The sequence below is a fragment of the Natator depressus genome, chromosome 17 (genome assembly GCF_965152275.1).
Source record: "Natator depressus isolate rNatDep1 chromosome 17, rNatDep2.hap1, whole genome shotgun sequence".
NCBI classification, from domain to species: Eukaryota; Metazoa; Chordata; order Testudines; family Cheloniidae; genus Natator; species Natator depressus.
In genome coordinates this window covers 2,311,367-2,331,775 of record NC_134250.1, presented here as the reverse complement: position 1 = coordinate 2,331,775, position 20,409 = coordinate 2,311,367, and the positions used below count along the sequence as shown (strand labels likewise).

Below are 20,409 nucleotides of genomic sequence, written 5' to 3'. Positions count from 1 at the left end.
AATACCTATATGTCTCAGACACATCTTCCAAGATGTTCTGAAATCCATTGGCAGCGCGGCCGTACAGGGGTAAGTGAATTTTTCACATCTCTTTGGATGTTGAGTCTCTACATTCTGCCCCTTCATTTAAAACACAGACTTTCCGACAGACGTTACTACTGACATCGAGATGATAGAACTTCAGATTTTCTTTTTCTCTCCCCATCCACAAAAACCCAGGTAGTTACTTGATTTTTTTCTTCCACTAAAGTTTTTTAGCAAATTAAATTCTTGTATTTTTTGGTCAGAAAAAAATCTATAAAATGAGCAGAACCTTTTCTGGAAATATCATGTGTGGGCACCTAATCAGAACATCTCTGAGGTTAAAAAAGTTGTAAAAGTGCAGAACACTGCGTTACAATCCAAACAGCAGGACTGCAGCTTAGCAAACAACACTACTGTGACACTGGCAGGCCAGATGCCAGCTCTTGTCCAGGCTGCAGGCATTAGCTAAACTGGAAGAGACCTCGAGAGGCCATCTAGTCCAGTCCTCTGCACTCATGGTAGGACCAAGTATTATCTAGACCAGTGGTCACCAATCTGTAGATTGCGATAGACTGGTCGATCCTGGAGTCTCTGCCAATTGATTGTGATCTCTGGCCGCTAGAAATCCGATGGCACAGTGTGGCTAAGACAGGTTCCCTGCCTGCCCCGGTCCCGTGCGCTCCTGGAAGCAGCCAGCAGGCCCGAAGGAGGAGAGGCAGGAGTCTCCGCTACTGCTCCTGCCTGCAAGCACCGCCCCCGCAGCTCTCATTGGCTGGGAATGGGAAACTGTGGCCAACAGGAACTGCTGGGGCGGTGCCTGCAGAGAGTAGCTGCATGCAAAGACACGTGCCTCCCTGCCCCAGGGGCCATGATGGCCGCTTCTGGGAGCGGCATGGGGCTGTGGGAGCCTGCCTTACCTAGCCCCGCTGTGCCTCTGACCGGTAGCTGTCCAAGGTAAGTGCCGTCTGGCGGGAGCCCACACCTCTCCCGCACCCCAACCCTCAGCCCTGAGCTCCCTGCCAGAGCCAGCACCCCATACCTGCTCTTGCACCCCAATCCCCTGCCCCAGCCTGGTGAAAGAGACTGAGGGTGGGGGGAGCAAGCAATGGAGGGAGGGGGAATGGAGTGAGCAGGGCGGGGCCTCGGGAAAGGGGCGGGGTAGATCCTGGATTGCACTTAAATTCATAATTGATCTTGTGCATAAAAAGGTCGGAGATCACTGATCTAGACCATCCCTGAGACGTGTTTGTCTAACCTGCTCTTAAAAATCTCCAATGATGGAGATTCCGCAACCTCTCTAGGCAATTTATGCCAGTGCTTAACCACCCTGACAGTTAGGAAGTTTTTCCTAATGTCCAGTCTAAACCTCCCTTGCTGCAATTTAAGCCCATTGCTTCTTGTCCTATCCTCAGAAGTTAAGAACAATTCTTCTCCCTCCTCCTTGTAAAAACCTTTTATGTACTTGAAAATTTATGTCCCCTAGTCTTCTCTTCTCCAGACTAAATAAACCCAATTTTTTCAATCTTCCTTCATAGGTCTTGTTTTCTTGACCATTAATCAATTTGTTGCTCTTCTCCAGACTTTCTCCAATTTGTCCACATCTTTCCTGAAAGAACTGACAGCCTTTTAGCTGGATACAAGACTAGGTCAGCTACATGTTAGTTTTGCTCAAAATAGGTATTTATTAAGAATGTGTTTAGTCTCTATGAAGTGCTTGCCGCATGCATTAGTCTCGCTTGTAATATCTGTACTCCATGCTGTAAGAAAATATGTAAGTTTTGTTGTATAACTTTGAAAATGTTTACTCTGAACTTGTGAACTCAGGCATGGGAATCATCTCCCACCCTGCCCATCCATGAGGACTATCAAAATCAGATGTGCTATCAAGGATCATTGCAATACAAAGGATTAGTTAATGGCCCTGTCCCACTTAGGAAATGCTACCTCCAAGGAAGCTTGTCCTGTGGGTTTTGAAGCTGAATGAAGGAAATAAAATGAAGCCATTGGAAAATTTTCCATCTTTTTTGCTGTTTGAACTCTGAAGAGCCAGAGACTCTAAACTGAAGCCAGAGATCCTCAGGGTTGCCTGATGAATCTGCCCTGAAAGAGGCTTTGAATTGACAGATCACTATAACTATCACTCTTAGGATTTAGATGGCACCTCATTTGTGTACAGGTTTGCCTGCTTTAACCTGTAAAGAGTTCTCTCATTCCTTTTTCTTAGTTTGTAATCATTTATATAGTTTATTACAGGAAAGGCTACAGGCGTGGTCTCTGGTGTAAAGATCTAGGATACCAATTGATCTGAGGTAGGTGACTGGTCTCCTGTGCCTGGAAGCAACCCAAATGTGGTGTGATTTTTGGTGTAAGTGATCTTTTATCACTATGTCCAGTTTGTCTGGGTGGCAAAATAGACTGGAGAATCAAAGGGGACTGTCTGTGACTCCATTGTAACACTGTTATAGTGATGCAGGAGTTCACATTTGTTACTGACTTGATGAAATCTAAATTTAGAACACACCACCAATTTGAGGTGTCTGCCCTGAGGTAGGCTAGGCACTCATGGTCATGAGCCATGGCAGACAGTGTGACAATTATTACTAAGTTTTTTACTTTTAAAATGGATTCATCTGTATGTGGATTCAAGAAAATGTTCAGAACCAGGAGGCATAAAATGTGACTATTTTATGGGTGTTGGCAAAATCTATGTAATAATGGCAAATACATAATCAATGGTAGTAGTTCCACAAACCAAGATTTGGGTTTCATAAACTTTGTTCTTAATAATATAAAAACAATCATTTGCTGCTAACCTCCGGGTTTCCAATGTTTACTGACACATGACTTACCATGGGATTTTATGTTCTTACAGCAAGTCTGTTCCGTTTCTGGACTTGCTGCATTCCTGGTCTCTAAAATATTCACTTATTCAGTGGTGAATTTTGTGCACATAAAATGTACAGTGCACCTACTTATCAGCCTTTCAGCTCACATCTTCCCAACAGGAATCCAGCCATTTCAAGAACTCGGCATGACAAAGCACTCCATTTATAGCAAGTCCCTACAACACTTCTCTCTCAGTAATACTCACCATTCATTAGACTGTAGTGTAGGGGATTCATTCTGCGCTATGTGATATAAGGCACTCATTGCGTTCATATTAAACAAAGGAGGCTTCCTTTCCGCTATACATAAAAGAAAATAATTTTTATATAGGGAAATAGTCTCACAGTTTTCCCCTTAATTTATTCCCCTTGCTTATAAAAACATAACAGTAGGACCACTAGTGCCTGAACATGGGGCCCCAAACCAACCCTAACCCTGCAACAAGATGTGCTGCCATGTGCTCCTACCATGGGTTTTACCCGTGCAGAAGATGAAAGCTCTTTGAAGATCAAATGCCTTGTCTTGTCAAGCTTTCAAATTCTGGGGGTCGTCCTGGTGGAGCACTCACTCTAAATTACCAAAATATAAATAAATCATCAGTAAGAGCCACAATCAGTGGCTGCACAGCTACAATATGGGGTCTGGCCAGTTTGTTATACAATTATTTTAAAACCTAAAAGAACGCAAAATCCAATGGTAGCAATGTGGACAAAGCTGGTTACTGAAGCTGTCACAACCATACTTCACTGACTGAACATACATATGTTCAGTCAATAACAAGCTAATTCTCTACTATTTTGAGGGTAGATTCTCTCTGGCTCTCCTTTCTCTTGCAAGCTTGTGTAGTCTCATAGGACCAACACAGTATGAAATTTTAATAAGGAAGGAGATGATCTCACCAAAACAACAGAATAGAAGGTTCGTCAGAATGTTTGCTGAATAAAACTACAAAACTAAAGCTCACTGCAAACATTTCAAGGAAACTGTTCAAATTATGACATTTATACCCAGGGGAAAATGTAATGAAGAATTTTTTTTAACATAGGATTCAATTCCTATTTTCAGCTTTTTATGTCCCACTGGTGCTTTGGCATACACACATTCTCCTCTCTATCTCCCACCAAGTACTTCACAATAATACACACAATGGATGTCAATGGACACTCTTCCACGTTATGGGATTTGGTAAAATAGCCTCATGCCCCACCAGTTCACCAGAACTCAAACTGAGGGATGATGCCCCACGTCAAGCCAAAAATCATATAAAAAAGCAAGCACACTTCATAATGCAGAAATTCAGTATGCAATAAGGCACAAAAGGGGTGTGGTCACCATGAGCTAACTGCATTCTTGGGGCACTGGATCCAGCCAAACCTTTCTAGTCCACTCAGAGCATGATTATGTCATGATAGCCACACCCCTTAAAGCTGCTTTATATTGGCAACAAAAATCTTTACTCTGAAGGAGTCTCTTTTATGTACTGGAAGAAAATGAAGTTGACGGCCTGGAATATTAGACAGCATTTTTAGCTAAACTCTGTGGTTCACATGGATTAGTGTATTTCTGAGAATGTTCACCAGCCAATCAGATTGTTCGTTCAATCAATGACGTTTTAGAACAAACAATAAGATATGATAAGGCAGTTAATACAGCCCCAGATACGCTGGGATGCACGAAGGAATAACTTTGCCACTTTAGGGGGCATTGGTATTGAAGTCCTATTATCAAGTTGGATCTTTATCATGAAAATATTATACATTACGGTGAAAAGAAATTTTTATACACCTGTAACCCTTTTAAGCAGACATGCTGCTTTAAGTAGCCCATTCTAACTGCAGTACCACGATTTACTTCCTGGGTGAGGATGTTAATACTTCAAGACTGGATTGTTCCAAATCTTCCTTAAGAGATCTTCCAGACAAATTTATTCATGTGTGACAACACACCCTGAATATAGCTATGAAGCTGTCTGTTTAACCCAGGTGAGCAAACAACGGCCTGCAGACCGGATGCAGCCAGCCGTCAAGCTCCTGCTGGGGAGCGGGGTGTGGGGCTTGCCCCGCTCCAGCCGGGGCACAGGGTCGGGGGCAGCTCCACACTGCTCCCGGAAGCAGCACCATGGCCCCCATCCGGCTCCTACATGTAGGAGCAGCCAAGGGGCTCCGTTCCGCATGCTGCCCCCGCCCCAAGTGCCGCCCCCGCAGCTCCCACTGGCGGAGAACTGCAGCCTATGAGAGCTGCAGGGGCAGTACCTGCGGACAGGGCATCATGCAGAGCCACCTGGCCGTGCCTCCATGTAGGAGTCAGAGAAGGGACATGCTGCTGCTTCTGGGAGCTGCTTGAGGTAAGCACCACCCAGAGCCTGCACCCTTGAGCCTCTCCCCACGCCCCAACCCCCTGCCCCAGCCCTCCGAACCCTCAATCCCAGCTCGGAGCACCTTCCTGCACCCCAAGCTCCTCATCCCCACCCCAGAGCCCGGACCCCCAGCTGGAGCCCTCACCCCCCACACACATCCCACTCCAATCTGGAGCCCCCTCCCAAACCCTGAACTCCTCATTTCTGGCCCCACCGCAGAGCGCACACCCCCATCCAGAGCCCTCCCACCCGCCAACCCCAATTTTGTGAGCATTCATGGCGCGCCATACAATTTTTATTCCCAGATGTGGCCCGGGGGCCAAAAAGTTTGCCCACTCCTAGTTTAAACCAAGCTTCATTAACATAGGAGTCCTCACGGAAACTTTACGCTGTATACGAATATTGAAGTTAACATTTTGCTTTTCACTTTTAAAGCCATATGTGTTTTGGTACTTTAAGGTCTATTTTTCTACATTTTTCTCTGTGTGGATCATGCTTTTTCATTCAAAGATTAACTGACCCCACACCGAGAGTAAACCCTGTAAGTGCTAGAGGGTTTGCTGTTTTCCTTGTCTATAATAATCTCTTCCTTTGTGCAATGAAAATGCCAGTTCAATTAACACGAAACTGGAAACTTACTCTTGATTTTTAATATCGCACTTACCACTTCACTCTAAAGATCATGTCCTAAAGCCATCAGAACAAGGAAGCAAGCACAAGTCTCCTGCATGGTAACTCAGATCAATACACTCCAGGGTTAAACAATTCAGACTCTCAGAATGAAGTTTAAACATTCTTTTCAGTAGAAATTTAATATTTACACCACAAGTTGGACACGGAGGAAAATCTGTCAGGTAGTCTAGTACTTTTAAAGGAAGATGGCTTACCTAACTCAATACATGTTATTCCAAGAGACCAAACATCTACTTTGCCATCATACTGCCCTTCATCCATGGCTAAAATTACTTCTGGGGCCATCCTAAAACATAAAATTAAATTCTCATAAAATTCTACATTACAATACTCCATAAGCATTTCAACCTAATTGGCCATGTGACAAATTGACTAATTTGAACTACACCTCTACCCCGATATAACGCAGTCCTTGGGAGACAAAAAATCTCATCACATTATAGGTGACACCGCGTTATATCGAACTTGCTTTGGCTCCCCCATTCCTTGTTCCCTGACCTCCCCCTCCAGAGACCCCCGTCCGTAATCACCCCCAGGACCCCACCCTCTACCCAACCCCCTGCTCCCTGTCCCCTGACTGCTCCAACCCCTATCCACACCCCTTGCCCCCTGACAGGCACTCACCGGCAGTGACGGAAAGCGGAGCAACGCGGACCCAGCCCACTCCACTCCGCAAGCTCCCAGCCGCGGCACTCCACTTCCTGCCGCCAGTGAGTGCGGGGAGGTTGGGAAAAGGACACCCCCTGCACTCACCTGCGGCGGGAAGCGGCGCAACGTGGCCCCAGCCCGCTCCGCTTTCTTTGCCCCGGCCCCATTGCTGGGGGGAGTTGGGGAAAGTTCCCGCACTCACCTGCGGTGGGAAGCGGAGCAATGCGGCTGGGAGCTGGCGGAGTGGAGCAGGCTGGGGCCGGGGTGCTCCGCTTCCGCCGCTGCCAGTGACCGCAGGGGGGATCCCTTCCCCCAAGTCCCCTCCCCCTAGCGACACGGCTCGGGCCGGGGAGAGGGAAGCAGAGTGGGCTCCTCCTGGCCTCCTGCTAATCCCCTGGGCCACTCTGGGACTGTGGAGCACCCAAAAGTGCCCCCCTACAGCTCCTGCCTCCCAGAGCCTGGGTGGGGGAGCCCCTGACCGCCCCCAAGACCCACTTCTCCGGCCCGGCACCCTTAACACGCTGCTCAGAGCAGCGTGTTGGAGCTTTACTGCATTGTATGCGAACCCGCGTTACAGCGGGTGGCGTCATAGCGGGGTAGAGGTGTATTGAGATGGAAAGAAACATTGCACAGGATATCAGGCATATGCCTGGGTCACTTCAGTCTTGATTTGGATCCCAACTTGTCTGGCATTCTGGAGTTCACCAACCAGTAGAGCCGCACTGGCAAAGCCATGTGGGGAAACCTACACAATGCATTCTTGCCCTATACCCAGCTTTTCACATTTACGAGCATTACAACTCCCTGCTCCACCCATATCTCCAATCGTCTAGCCGGCTAACCAGAACTGGTGATGCAACTACCTCATGAACATAAAAAACAGCTACACTGGTCCATCTAGCCCAGTATACTGTTTTCCGACAGTGGCCAGTGCCACCTGCGTCCAAGGGAGTAACAAAACAAGGCAATTTCGAGTGAAGCTGTATAAACACTGCAGATTAGATGTAGAAGATCAAACCACAGAAGATGTCTGCAAAGATTTCTGTTCAATCAATCTGGCCTTTCCTGTGAAAAAACCCTCTTTAGTAATTTGAACAGCCAGATGCCATGAGAACGTTTGACGTTTCAAATCATGGTATTGGTTGAATAAAGCATGCACATAATTGCTTCAGGAGCTTCACTGTAGCTACTTACAGTCAGGGTAAATATAATAGCAAAGTATATACAATTTATGAAAAGTAAATAAAAGTATTATACACACATAGGAGGGCACTGAACTGTCCTTTCCTTAAAATCTGAACAGATCAAACTTTTCATAGCACTTAATGTTATGCAATGTACATTTTGATTTAACCAGAACTGTACTGTCTCAAAAGTGGATTTTAGTAAGGTCCAAACAAATTAGATAGCCTACCAAAAGATGTTACTTCTTGAAGCCACAGGTGTGTAAAAACTTTTCTTACCAATATGGCGTCCCCACAAACGAATTGGCAGGAGAGGCTATGGAAGCAGATCCAAAGTCAGCAAGCTTCACCTGGCCTGGCTCTGTCAGCAGGATGTTTCCTGCCTTGATATCTCTGGTTATGGAATACAAGCATTACTATTACATCCCTAAAACAGCCAGAATGGAGTGTGCCATCATTCACAGGTTCAAGTTATAGAATACACTGACCCCTGTACGAGAGTTTCAGTAACGAGGGGTCCTAGCCTTAATTCTATGCCTGATCTTGGAATCTAGTTTAGTGTCTTAAAAAATCAACTTTAGATTTCAGTGATTTAGATTTCTAACAGCAACAAGAATTATTTAAATGCCATGACTGCAATCCATCAAAACCATAAGAGATGGCTAGTTCCCCTTTTTAGACCTTCTACAAAAAAATTTAATAGTTCCAATAACTCACTCATTTTATTCCCACCAAAATGTGACAGGAATCTTTTAAAAAATTATTTAGACTGTTTGACTTCCTTTATTGCCGTTTTTCCCTGTGTGTGTATTCACATAAAGCTAGTTTTTAAGAGGGTTATTACTTTTCTTTATGGGAAAAAAATACCAAGTAACTTTCACACTGAAGTTGCCAAAAAGCTATTTAGCTAACCTATGTGCTTAGTCAGTTTTGGTGTTCTGTGCTTCAAGGGATGAGCATCACCACTGAATTCTACCATATCAAGAGGGAAAAGCATAGCAAATTCAAGTCACTACTATAGTAAACCAGATATAAAAGATATTACATAAAGGGATTTTCTTGGCATTTTACAATTATTGTGAATTAATAATTCTAGAAGATATGTACACTGCAAAAAAACCCAACAACTCTACTTACAAATTTTAAATGTCATTTCCATCATTGGGGTGATCAGGCTGCAATCAACAAGATAAATTACCTGCAAGTGTGTGACACAGTAACTTTGTAAGTACTTACCGATGGATCATATTGTGAGAATGTAAGTATGCTAGTCCCTGGAGAGCACCATGGGTAATTGCTGCTATTTCCACCTCTTGCAATGGCTTTTTATGAACTTAAGGGAAGAGTACATGTGAAATTTATTATTCAAGAAAACAATGCAGTTTACAACGTTCAGTGCATACTTTCAAAAATGTAAACACAGGCCTAGAAAACTGTAAGTTCTAGTTTTACAAGGCCTGTGTCCTGCATGAGGATACCCACTTTACAAGTGGTTGATAATACACTGTACAATCTGGAATCAGACGTAACCCTCTAACTGTAACACAGCAGCGACTCATTCTACCCAAAAAAAGGCTATACTGCTAAATTCACATCTAAATTCTTGTCAGCTTTTCAACCATTTTACCAACGGTATTTGAGATGAATATTTAATTTACCATTAATGAACCTCAACAAAAAAATTACAACACAACTTTTTTCCCAGAACTCTCCCAGAGGCCAAATGAACTGCTCTGTAGCTCATCTCAGACAGTTTGACAGGAAGTGAAGGTAACTAACAAAATGCTTCATTTAGCAAACCCTTGCTACTGGGTGTAGTGACGCTGTAGTCAATGTGACTACCCCGGCACTAAGCATTGTGCCTGACAGCAAGGGTTTGCAGAATTAAGCTCTGAAGCGGCATAAAAGGAGAATCTTAAATTCAAGGAATACAAACAGATGGTTGAAGACTTATTTAAAGATAGTAAGAGAAGACAAATTGTGTGCCTAGGAAAGCTATACACTACAGAAAAATACTGTAGATATGTAAAATTTTGAGCTATTGTAACATCCCCCCCCCCCAAAAAAAAATTAAATAACTGAACATTGTAGAACAACTCTGATCCATAATCTGTTGGATTATAAATTTCTCAGTTTCAATCAAAGAAATCTTTGAGACATACCTTCTAGTAAGTCTGATGCCGATCCTAAACAATATTCCATAACAAGCTGTGTGGGGAGAAATCAAAATAATGTATTACAGAATACCTAGAGATAAATAAATGGTGACTAGATTTCATCGGCTTGTGAATAGTTAGTGATCCAGCACCATTCATGTACTATGAACCCTACAACAGGAGTTTGCCTTATGTTCCTGCTGAAACGACCATCATCTCACAAACCTTCAGAAAAATAAGCCGAGGCCCAAAATAATTTAGGTGTTGGGAAACCAGATTTTACAAAACAATCCCAACAGCTATGTTTCCATATTTTTGTTTAAATTCCAGTGAATTTAAATTCCCCTCAAGATTAGTTATACTGTACATCTTTGATAAGAAAAAGAGAAGAAAAGGGAATTACCTATTGTATATATGGCAAGGGTAGTGTTCAGTGATGTACCCTTAGAACATAAAAGCAGTAGTAGAACGGTGTGAGGTTTACACTAGATACTTTTGCCAGTTTAGAAATGTTGAATAGGGTGTGATTAAAGACATGCTATGCCGGCAAAAGCCCTAGTGTAGATCAGTTATATCAGTATGAAAGTGCTTCTCCTGGTATAGATTATTTTGTTCAGGACACTGGTATAAGCTCTCCCAGCAAAAGCTCTGTCAGTATAAACTGCATCTACACTAGGTGGACTTGCTGGTATAGCATCTTAGCTACATGTGCCAAACTTTCCTGGTGTAGACTAGGTCTAACTGGAGAATACCAGCTTCCAAATATGATGATACAACAGTCTAATATTATTCCTAACATAGGGCCCTATTCTACCACCCCTGCTAATGTTGAGCAGTACCATACTATAGGAACAATTCCCATTGAAATGACCAGAATTGCTCTTTTTGTAAGGAATCACACAGAGTAAAGAGAGCAGAATAGTGCCCACAGCAAATTACATATAAAAGAGATAAATAGAGTACATAATTACTTCTCAGGGATGTGAAAATTATATTCAATAAGTTTATCATATCATTTATGGCTAACCATTTATTTGTATTTAGATTAATTGTGTTATAATTAGATTTCTCAAAAACTTAAAAAAATATTGTCTAGGTCTTATAGTACTATGGATATTGATTTATGAATAGTATTTACACATTAATATAATTTAATATACACTTGTTTTGTAATTTGAACTACTGCAATTTTATCAATGAACTGTGTGATGTGCCACTGAAGTTGTCCTTCTTAGTGCAACTTCTTCCTGTATGTAGATATATTTTTATATATATATGTAGATATATATATGTAGATATGCAATGAGCAATTCAAATAAAGAAAGGCTTTTTGACTGTAACCCAAACACTGCAGCACTAGTCTAGCGCAGTGGTCCCAAAACATTTTTGTTCACACCCTTCTTACCTGGCCTGTGCCCCCCTAGGAGCCATGGTTGGGAGCGGGGCCAAGGTAAGAGCCAGGGGCCACAGCCAGGAGCAGAGCTGTGGCCGAGGCTGGGGCTAGACCTGAGGCTAGGGCCAGAGTGGAGTTGGGAGCAGAGCAGGACTGGGTAGCGCTCCCTCCCCACCTGCCGTGGGGACAGGTCTGGGGCCCCACTGTGCCCCTAGGGGGCATGCCCCACAGTTGGGGGACCACTGGTATTGTGCATAGAGCCAGAAAGTGAAACTGATTATTCAGCCTTATGTCATCCAAAGGGTGTAAAAATGAAAAGGCAAAATAAACAAGTAGCATAAAATGGGTAAAAGTAAATTAGACTGTCCAAATGGGGAGAATTAAAAAAAAAAAAAATCTGTGATAAAACAGTAAGTGATTTTAAAAATCAATTTAATAATGTGACTATCCATTTAAAAGAATAAATCAGCTATATATGGAACATAGTCAAAATGTAAAACACTGAACCACAGATAATAAACTCACTGGGACATCGATATACTGTTAGTAAATAAAATTGCCATATTTTTTTCCAATGCAGTGAAAATTAATGAAATGCATTCTTCCTCTCCTCCAAGCAAGAATCAAGTGGCCAAGTACTTGGTTTTTATTTAACAACCCAGCAATGAAATGAGTTATGGGCACTAATATCAATATACCCTTTCAGAAAGGGAGGAGAAAGTTTGCAGGGTCTCTGGACTTGCCTTACATGGCTCACAGAATCCACTGAGCCTGGCTGCACATTTCTAAGCATCTTGGGGACTGCACCTTTTCCTTATCACTCTATGTAGGAGACAGAGATTTTAGGGGTCTTCCCCTATAGCCAGCTGGAGACATGTGTTTACTTAAATTTGCCCTCAATCAAAACAAGAGAAGTGCAGAGTGGAGAGCAGCTTACCCATGCTGTATGTTCACGCAAATAGCAGCCTTTGTATTCTATACTGTTAGGATGTTTTATTCTTTGTAGGAACTTGACTTCCTTAATAATATCCTGCCATTTCTGTGGAAAAGAAAAGGAATAGGAAGAAACTTTACAAAACTGTTACTTAAAAGAAGGGCGAGAGAGAGAAAAAATGACCTAACCAAGATAAAACGGGGAATGGGGGCAGGGGGAGATCTGTATCCTCCTCAAAATATCTGAAGTTTGAAATTCAAAAAAAAGTTATATTAATACCATGACTTACACTGCTCAACTTTGCATAAAGAAAGTATCATATTTTACCATTTTAGTTATCCAGAGAATAAAAATGTTAAGGAATTTGATTTTACGGCAAAGATCTCTCAATTAATGTAATATTTTATACACGTACATGCAGAACGCAACACCACAACATTTGATATCTGAGTTCTCCTGCGGAGTTCACACTTCATATTCCAAAAATTAAGTTGTCCCTTCTTAGAAAACACAGTTTTCCCAGCCAGTCAAACATACACACCAGGCTGAAGGAGGTCAGGATAGCTGCCATTACCTTCTGTCACTACCAGCTGCCTTAAAGCCAGTCTGGGAGGTGTAAAGACCCAGCCCTGTTAGTAAGTACATTACTTCAGGACAACCTTAATTTGCTACTCACCAACTTTTTGACTATGTTCTCGATATCATTTCTCCTTTATCACTTTCAATCTTTACATATAGCAGTTTAAATTACCTTATTTACTGGTCAGTGAAGAGTTTTCAACAAGCAAAAAACCCCAATATAAAACAGAGTTAAGTTCTATGACAATATATTCTTAAAGGGACGCTGCCAATGTAAAGATTACTTTCAGTCTTCAAATTGTCTATCTGATATTGTTAAAAGTAACACCTCACATTACTGTATGTAGTGTTGTAGCTTTGTTGGTCCCAGGATATGAGAGAGATAATTGGACCAACTTCTACTGGTGAGAGAAAAAGCTTTCGTGCTTACATAGAGCTCCTCTTCTTCTTGGAAGAGCTCTGTGTAAGGTTGAAAGTTTCTCTCTCTCTCTCTCCAACAGAAGCTGGGCCAATAGAAGATATTACTCCCTCACCCACTTTGCATCTCACATTACTGTCACTGCATTAAAAAAAATTAAAAGCATTAAAAAATTAGGAAAATGTGACTGAAAAATAAAATTGGGCAAGGACACCGAGGGATGAGTTTAGCACCTGAAGATACTTCACTCAGTTTTTTAACTGACTAGATTTCAAGGTCATAGTGTCCCTTTAACATTGACACAAATAAATTATAAAAAACAACAGCTCTGATGTTAGTCAGAAGCAGAAAAATCTTCCTCATATTAAAATCAGAAGGAATTTCTCCAATTTCTTGGGTCTTATCAGCCCTCAGGTCCAATACCTTTTCTAGGACCAATGCAAGATGGAATTGTATACACAAGGCCTAAAATACAAATACAGTTTTACAAAATCCAGCAATATAAAATCCAGGCTCAAAAAGAGTCCTTTCACACCATGAACAGAGAGAATACCTATAAGACCAGAAAAATACATTTTTTGAGTCTTCTATTTACACGATGACTTTGTACAGTTACACCTCATGCCAACAGTTCCATCTTATCACCTATGCACAGAGTTGTCCAACTGTCACTCTATATTCAAGTAAAGTTCAAATTGAAAAGAAAAACCATCGTATTTAATTTAGAAAGTAAAGGTGACCTGCAAAGGGGAAAAAAAAAATGGGCTCATTCTCTCTTTTGTTCAGACATAAGGATTAAAGGTAGTTTGAAAGTTTTGTCAAAAAAATGTGTTTTCTTGCTTTTCACATCAAAAATTCAGATTTTGTCTACTGTGAAAACCTTGTGGTGAAGGGGAAACTAATTAATTAAACATCAACAAGTGTGATCAAATACTACAGAAGTGAGGGCCATAAAAGATAGACACAGAAACAGAGACTAAAGGAGACTGAATCCTGAACAATTGAAAGGGGAGTGGGATAGGATCTACCTAATCAGAATCCAGGATTGTTCCTCTGTGTGTCACTCTGGAGCCTAGAATGCCTGTTGAGTCAGCATGAAGCGATGGAAACAGCTACAAGCATGGCTGAGAGCTCTTTTTGCTCAGCATATAACACCAGGTTCAATAATCAGTGGATTTAGCAGTCTGTTACCATCCAATTAAGTTCTCAGCCATTTTGAATTAACTAGTTATACCCATTCAATGTACAGCCACATTACAGCAAGTCTCTACACCATTGGTGTCCTTTTGTTTATTTATAAGGAACGTACAAAGTCCAATCTCTCTGAATGCAGAAGGAACCAAGAACGATAGGAGCATTTTCTTAGGGCGAGTTCACATTTTATCTCAATGAGATTTTAACTCCACCCAGAACAAGGTTTCACCAAGGTCACAACATCATGCCAAGCATACTAGACCGTTGTGATATCAGAGGTAACGACCAATCATAACCCTTATTCTACAGATAAGTTATATGCAACAATTTCATTGGTTGTATGAGAGCAACTGCACAGATGGTGGATAACTTGGCCCAAATGCTACACTTGTGCGGCAGCATACACAATAAATCCGCCCAACACACACAGCACCTCACAACAGCATATACCTGCACAATCCCCCTGTACAGAAATCAGTGCAATTAGCACACACAAAACACCCAAACGTCACTCTGAAACCTAGAGCGTCTGTCGAATCAGCGAGAAGCGATGGAAACAGCTACAAGCCCGGCTGAGAGCTCTTTTTGTTTAGAATATCACCATGTTCAGTCATCACTGGGATTTATGGTCTGTCAATGTCCAATTGTTAAGTTCTCAGCCATTCTGGCTTTTTTTATACACAGGACTTTACGAATTACATCCATGCAACAGTCCTTCCGTTTTAATCAGCTTAATTACAACTTGTTTTGCTAGCTTTTGTAAACACTTACTTACACATTCCTGCTTAACACACTCTTCAGAGAGGGATGTATTTAATGATTCAACCACCCTGTCTCTTCAGCGAAGGAGTGAGGGCTTCAATAGACATTTGGGACCCCTGAGAAGTCCTCTAATACAATTAAAGAAGGCCAGAGTTGACATTACTGATGAATCCAAGGTATAAAAGCAGCATTCCATCCCGCCCCACCCTGAGTGCTGGCTCTGCAGCTCCCACTGGCCAGGAACCGCAGCCAATGGGAGCTGCTGGGGTGGCGCCTGCGGGCGGAGGCAGCGTGCAGAACCACCTGGCAGCGCCTCTGCCTAGGAGCGGCCGGGACAGGTTGTTGCTTGTGGGGAGCCGTCTGAGGTGGGCACCCCTTGGATCCAGCACCCCAAAACCCTTCCCGCGCCCCAACTCCCTGCCCTGAGCCCCCTCCCGCACCCAAACTCCATCCCAGAGCTCACACCCTGCACCCCCTCCTGCACTCTGAATCCCTCATGGCCGTTCCTCCGCCTAGGAGCACCAGGGACATGTTGCCGCTTCCGGGGAGCCCCGCAGAGCCAGATAAGGAGCCTGCCAGCCCCGCACCAACTGGACTATAAACCGGACTTTCTATAAAGATTAGAAATGCCGGTTTAGAGAGCTTTCCAGTTGGTACAGAGCCGGATAACAGAGCTTTTACTCTACCTCAACTGGTATTCAGCTAGTCAGTTCTGCGCTTCCAGAGGCAGCAAAAACAGGGTCAGTCCAGGCAGGTTATTGACTAAGCAAGTGTCTGTCTACACATGGAAGTTTTACCAGTTATACTTGTAGAGTTATATCATTAGAAACCACATATGGACACATTTATTGCAGTATAAGATTGGCTTTTTTGGTTTAGCTTAAACCCCTTTTCAAGTAAAAAAAAAAGCTACATCTAAAAAACAAAATGAAGCACATATAAGAATGTCCACATGGAAGGTTATACTGGTATAACTATATTGGTTTAAATTCACACTTTAGGTTATACCAGTATAATCTTCCCATGTAGACAAGCCCTAGTAACAAATCAAGAGCACAGCACCACATACTTCAGAGGCCCCTCAATTTAGTTTTGGAACAAAGCATGCTCCTGTTTTAGATGGTCTCTGCCAGAGCCAATGAGAAAATCCCATTAAAAACAAAGGAATGCATAACTGATACTGTAGTGCCTTGAAGAGATTTGCCGTATATAGGCTAGATTACAATCTGAGCAAACCTTCCTTCAAATAATTTTTGTTTAAAGCAAAATAGAAAATGTTTTAACTGACTTTTTTCTTCAAAATAAAGAAACACACATCCATTGACGACAATCAGAACCTATTTCTGAAGCATGAACAGTTCACATCATTCATGTGAACAGAATATTTATAGTTCATTGTAATTAAAAACAGTAGGACAAGAAGTAGGTACAAATTATACTTTCATCAGGACACAGGTAAACAAGTTACTGCAGTAACAGAGTAAAAAAAGAAACATAGGAAGTTTGGCTATGAAATCAGGATTCGAGGCTGGTTAGGAGAGACAGGTATCAGAAACTGCTAAAGAATTAAATGAATACTTCAATTCTTCAAAGTACAGGTGGCAAAGTCTAGGTCTGTTCATGGAAACTAAAACGTTAGGCGCTATTAGGTCAGGCCAGCTAATCCATCCCTTTGCCAGTGCAGGACTGCTTAAAGCACAGGAGAACATAGTATAAGGAACAATCTTTTTCTGACTTTGTTGGGCAACAGCACTTGTACTACTTCTATAAAACTATTCCATAACCTAATAGATTTCACTATCAGGAAGCATTCCAACCAAGCTAGTCAACTCCAATCCATGGCTTTTCAAGCTTCTAAATTAGAGCTTCAGAATCACATAAAGTACAAGCTAATGATCTCTGCTAGAGTGTTCTAGAAAGAAAAAAATCTGGGGATGCCATTAAAATATTTAATGTTTAGCCTTATTGATGGCTCTTAAAAGTCTATCTTAAGCACAGACCAGAGAATCTCCCCACATTTATGCTGCTTTATCATATTTCCTATTATTCTCTCTCTTTTTCATTCTTTCTTTCAAGATCCTCAAAATTATATTGTTCAGCAGAGACCGTTTAGGAAAAGGAAAAATTCTGGCTTGATCTGCTATTATTACATTTAATAGGCAGGCATCCTTCTGAGTCCATGTCTCTATTGTATTCATTGCTATCATTCCTAGCAAGCCTTTATCTAGCAAGCAACAGGGTGGTTTTTTTAAATGGAATTCAGAATGGAACATTTAAGGCTAAAAAGGCAACTCAGCTTCCTACTAAGTCTGAATCCTGTCGCTCTTGATACACACTATTTTTTATTTTACCATTTTGCTTACATATTATGCAGTTCCATAAAACATGGCTCTTCCTGGCTGAGTGAAATAAATCCTGCATAACATGCCAGGAGCGGACTAGTTAGAAGCATGTTGAAAATGCTCAAAGAAACTTATTCTGTTTATACAATGCCCCGATTCATCTTAACTATTATATAAAGTTTCTCCCTCAGGACAGCTTGGATTAATTCAAGTCAGCATGTATCACAGCAATATGGGTTTAATATACAAGATATTCCACATACCTCATTGGATTGCTTCCCACTATATGACATTTTCTTGATGGCCACCACTTCATTGGTGCGCACATCACGTGCCTGTAACATTAAAATATGAAGTATTAATATCTCGTATCATAAAGAAAATAAAACAAACACAGAATGATTCTCATTGGAATAGAAGTACTGAAAAGGCTTTATCCATTTAATAGTTAGCCTGGATATAGAAAGTTAAAATAATACATTTCACTAGAGGTGATGAATGTTGGATATATTCAGAAACTGAATTAAATAAAAAAAAAAATCCAAAAAAAAAAAATCACACTCCTATTTGTGGGACATGATTCTCAACTCATCCCATCTATTGTCTGCATCCATCAGCTCTCTGTAAGTTACTTCTAGACTAAAGAGCATCTCTGTAAATGTGGTTTTTCTGATTTTAAGAAGTAGAATAGATCATCTCTAAACCAACCTCTGCCCTTCCCCACAGCCCTGCCATAAGTAATCTGAACAAGTGAAATCAAGTCCCACTCTCCCATTCCACTCCAAACAGAAGGGAACATACTGCAATATCATATGGCCAAAATTACTCTGATATTTCTGACATCAGCTGCAAATACTGGACACCTTTCTGATGCTGCAGGGAGAAGATAAATGTGGAATGTGATACAAAGTAGATCACATAAATGAAGGTGTTTGCCATAAAGAAACATACATTTATTTTCAAATTCTGATTCTTGCATTTCTTGTCCAGCATTATTTACAACTTATAAAATCATAGAAATGTAGGGCTGGAGGGAATCTCAAGAGGCTATGTAGTCCAGCCCCCCATGCTGAGGCAGGACCAAGTAAACCTAGACCATCCTTGACAGGTTAGCCCAACCTGTTCTTAAAAACCTCCAATGATGGGAATTCCACAACTTCTCTTGGAAGCCTATTCTAGAACTTAACTATCCTTCCAGTTAAAAGTTTTTTTTCCTAATATTTAACCTGAATCTCCCTTGCTGCAGATTAAGCCCATTACTTCTTGTCCTACCTTCAGTGGATGTGGAGAACAAATTGATCACAATCCTTTTTAAAACAGCCCTTAACACACTTGAAGACTTATCAGGTCCTCCCTCCTCTTCTTTTCTCAAGACTAAACGCCGCCCAGGTTTTTTTAACCCTTTCTCAAAGGTCTGGGTTTTTAAACCTTTTATCATTTTTGTTGCTCTCCTCTGGAATCTCTCCAATTTGTCCACATCTTTCCTCAAGTGTGGCATCCACAACTGGATAAAGTACTCCAGCTGAGGCATCACCAGTGCTGAGGAGAGCAAGACAATTACTTCCTGTGTATTGCATGTGATACTCCTGTTAATACACCCCAAAATAATATTAGCCTTTTTTCACAATTGCATCACATTGTTGACTCATTCAATTTGTGATCCACTATAACTCCCAGATCCTTTTCAGCAGTACTACTGTCTAGCCAGCAATTCCCCGTTTAGTTTTGTGTGTTGATTTTTCCTTCCTAAGCTTCATACTTAGCTCTTATCTTTAATGAATTTCACCTTGTTGATTTCAGGTCAATACTCCAATTTGTCAAGGTCTTTTTGAATTCGAATCCTTTTCTCTAATTTGTGCTAGCAAACCCTTCTCATCTTGGTGTTATCTTCGTATGTTATAAGCATGCTCTCCACTCCATTATCTAAGTTATTAATGAAAATGGTGAAAAGCACCAGACCCAGGACAAACCCATGCAGGACCTCACTAAATAAATCCTCTCCGTCTGACAGCAAACCGTTAAAATAACTCATCTTTGTAATCATTTTTTTAACCAGTTTGACACCCCTCTTATAGAAATTTCATCTAGATGACATTTTCCTAGTTTGTTTATAAGAACGTCATATGCAACTATGTCAAAATCCTTACTATACAATCAACACACATCACGTCTACACCTTCCCTGCTCCCTATCCACTAGGTCGGTAAACCTGTCAAAGAAGGAAATGGTATTCATTTGGCATGATTTGTTCTTGACAAATCCATGTTGGCTATTTCTTATAATTCTATTATCTTCTAAGTGCTTACAAATTGATAAATAATTTGTTCCAGTATCTTTCCAGATACTGAAGTTAGGTTGACTGGTCCATGAGTCCCCGTTCCTCTTTGTTCCCCTTTTAAAGAGAGATGCTATATATGCCCTCCTCCTCCTCTGGGACTTCACCAGTCCTCCATGAGTTCTCAAAGATAATTGCTAACAGTGCTGAGATTGCTTCAACTAATCGCTTAAGTACCCCTAGGATGAGTATAGCACAATAAACGTTAATGGCTCTTCATGTTACAGACTGATTTCCTGTTCTCAGAAAATTTACAATCTAAACTAAGACAAGATGACAATATAGGGAGTGGACAATATAATAATGCTGTCAGTGGGAACCCAATGTGTTCTGAAGTAAAGCTATTGTTTTAATTTTCATTACGTTTTAGCAGAGGCCCTGAAACACTCAAGGAACAGCACACAGCCTCAAAGCAAACAGGAGAGCATCGTGGTGTTTAGCAGAACAAAATCCCAACCAATCCTCTGCTGAAAGTTCCATACATGGCTAAGGAGGCGGGGAACTC

General features: G+C 41.6%; 1 protein-coding gene across 1 annotated transcript in view; it reads right to left on the bottom strand.

Moving 5' to 3' along the window:
- The window catches only part of TAOK1 (TAO kinase 1), a 107,119-nt gene that overhangs the window by 35,063 nt on the left and 51,647 nt on the right, over positions 1 to 20,409 (bottom strand). Inside the window, exons 3-9 of the mRNA XM_074974721.1 lie at positions 17,833 to 17,904; positions 12,278 to 12,379; positions 9,954 to 9,999; positions 9,028 to 9,124; positions 8,071 to 8,184; positions 6,154 to 6,245; positions 3,116 to 3,209 (exon numbers count right to left, since the gene is read on the bottom strand). Of these exons, the coding sequence (XP_074830822.1) occupies positions 3,116 to 3,209; positions 6,154 to 6,245; positions 8,071 to 8,184; positions 9,028 to 9,124; positions 9,954 to 9,999; positions 12,278 to 12,379; positions 17,833 to 17,904 (617 nt within the window). The remainder of the gene's footprint in view (positions 1 to 3,115; positions 3,210 to 6,153; positions 6,246 to 8,070; positions 8,185 to 9,027; positions 9,125 to 9,953; positions 10,000 to 12,277; positions 12,380 to 17,832; positions 17,905 to 20,409) is intronic.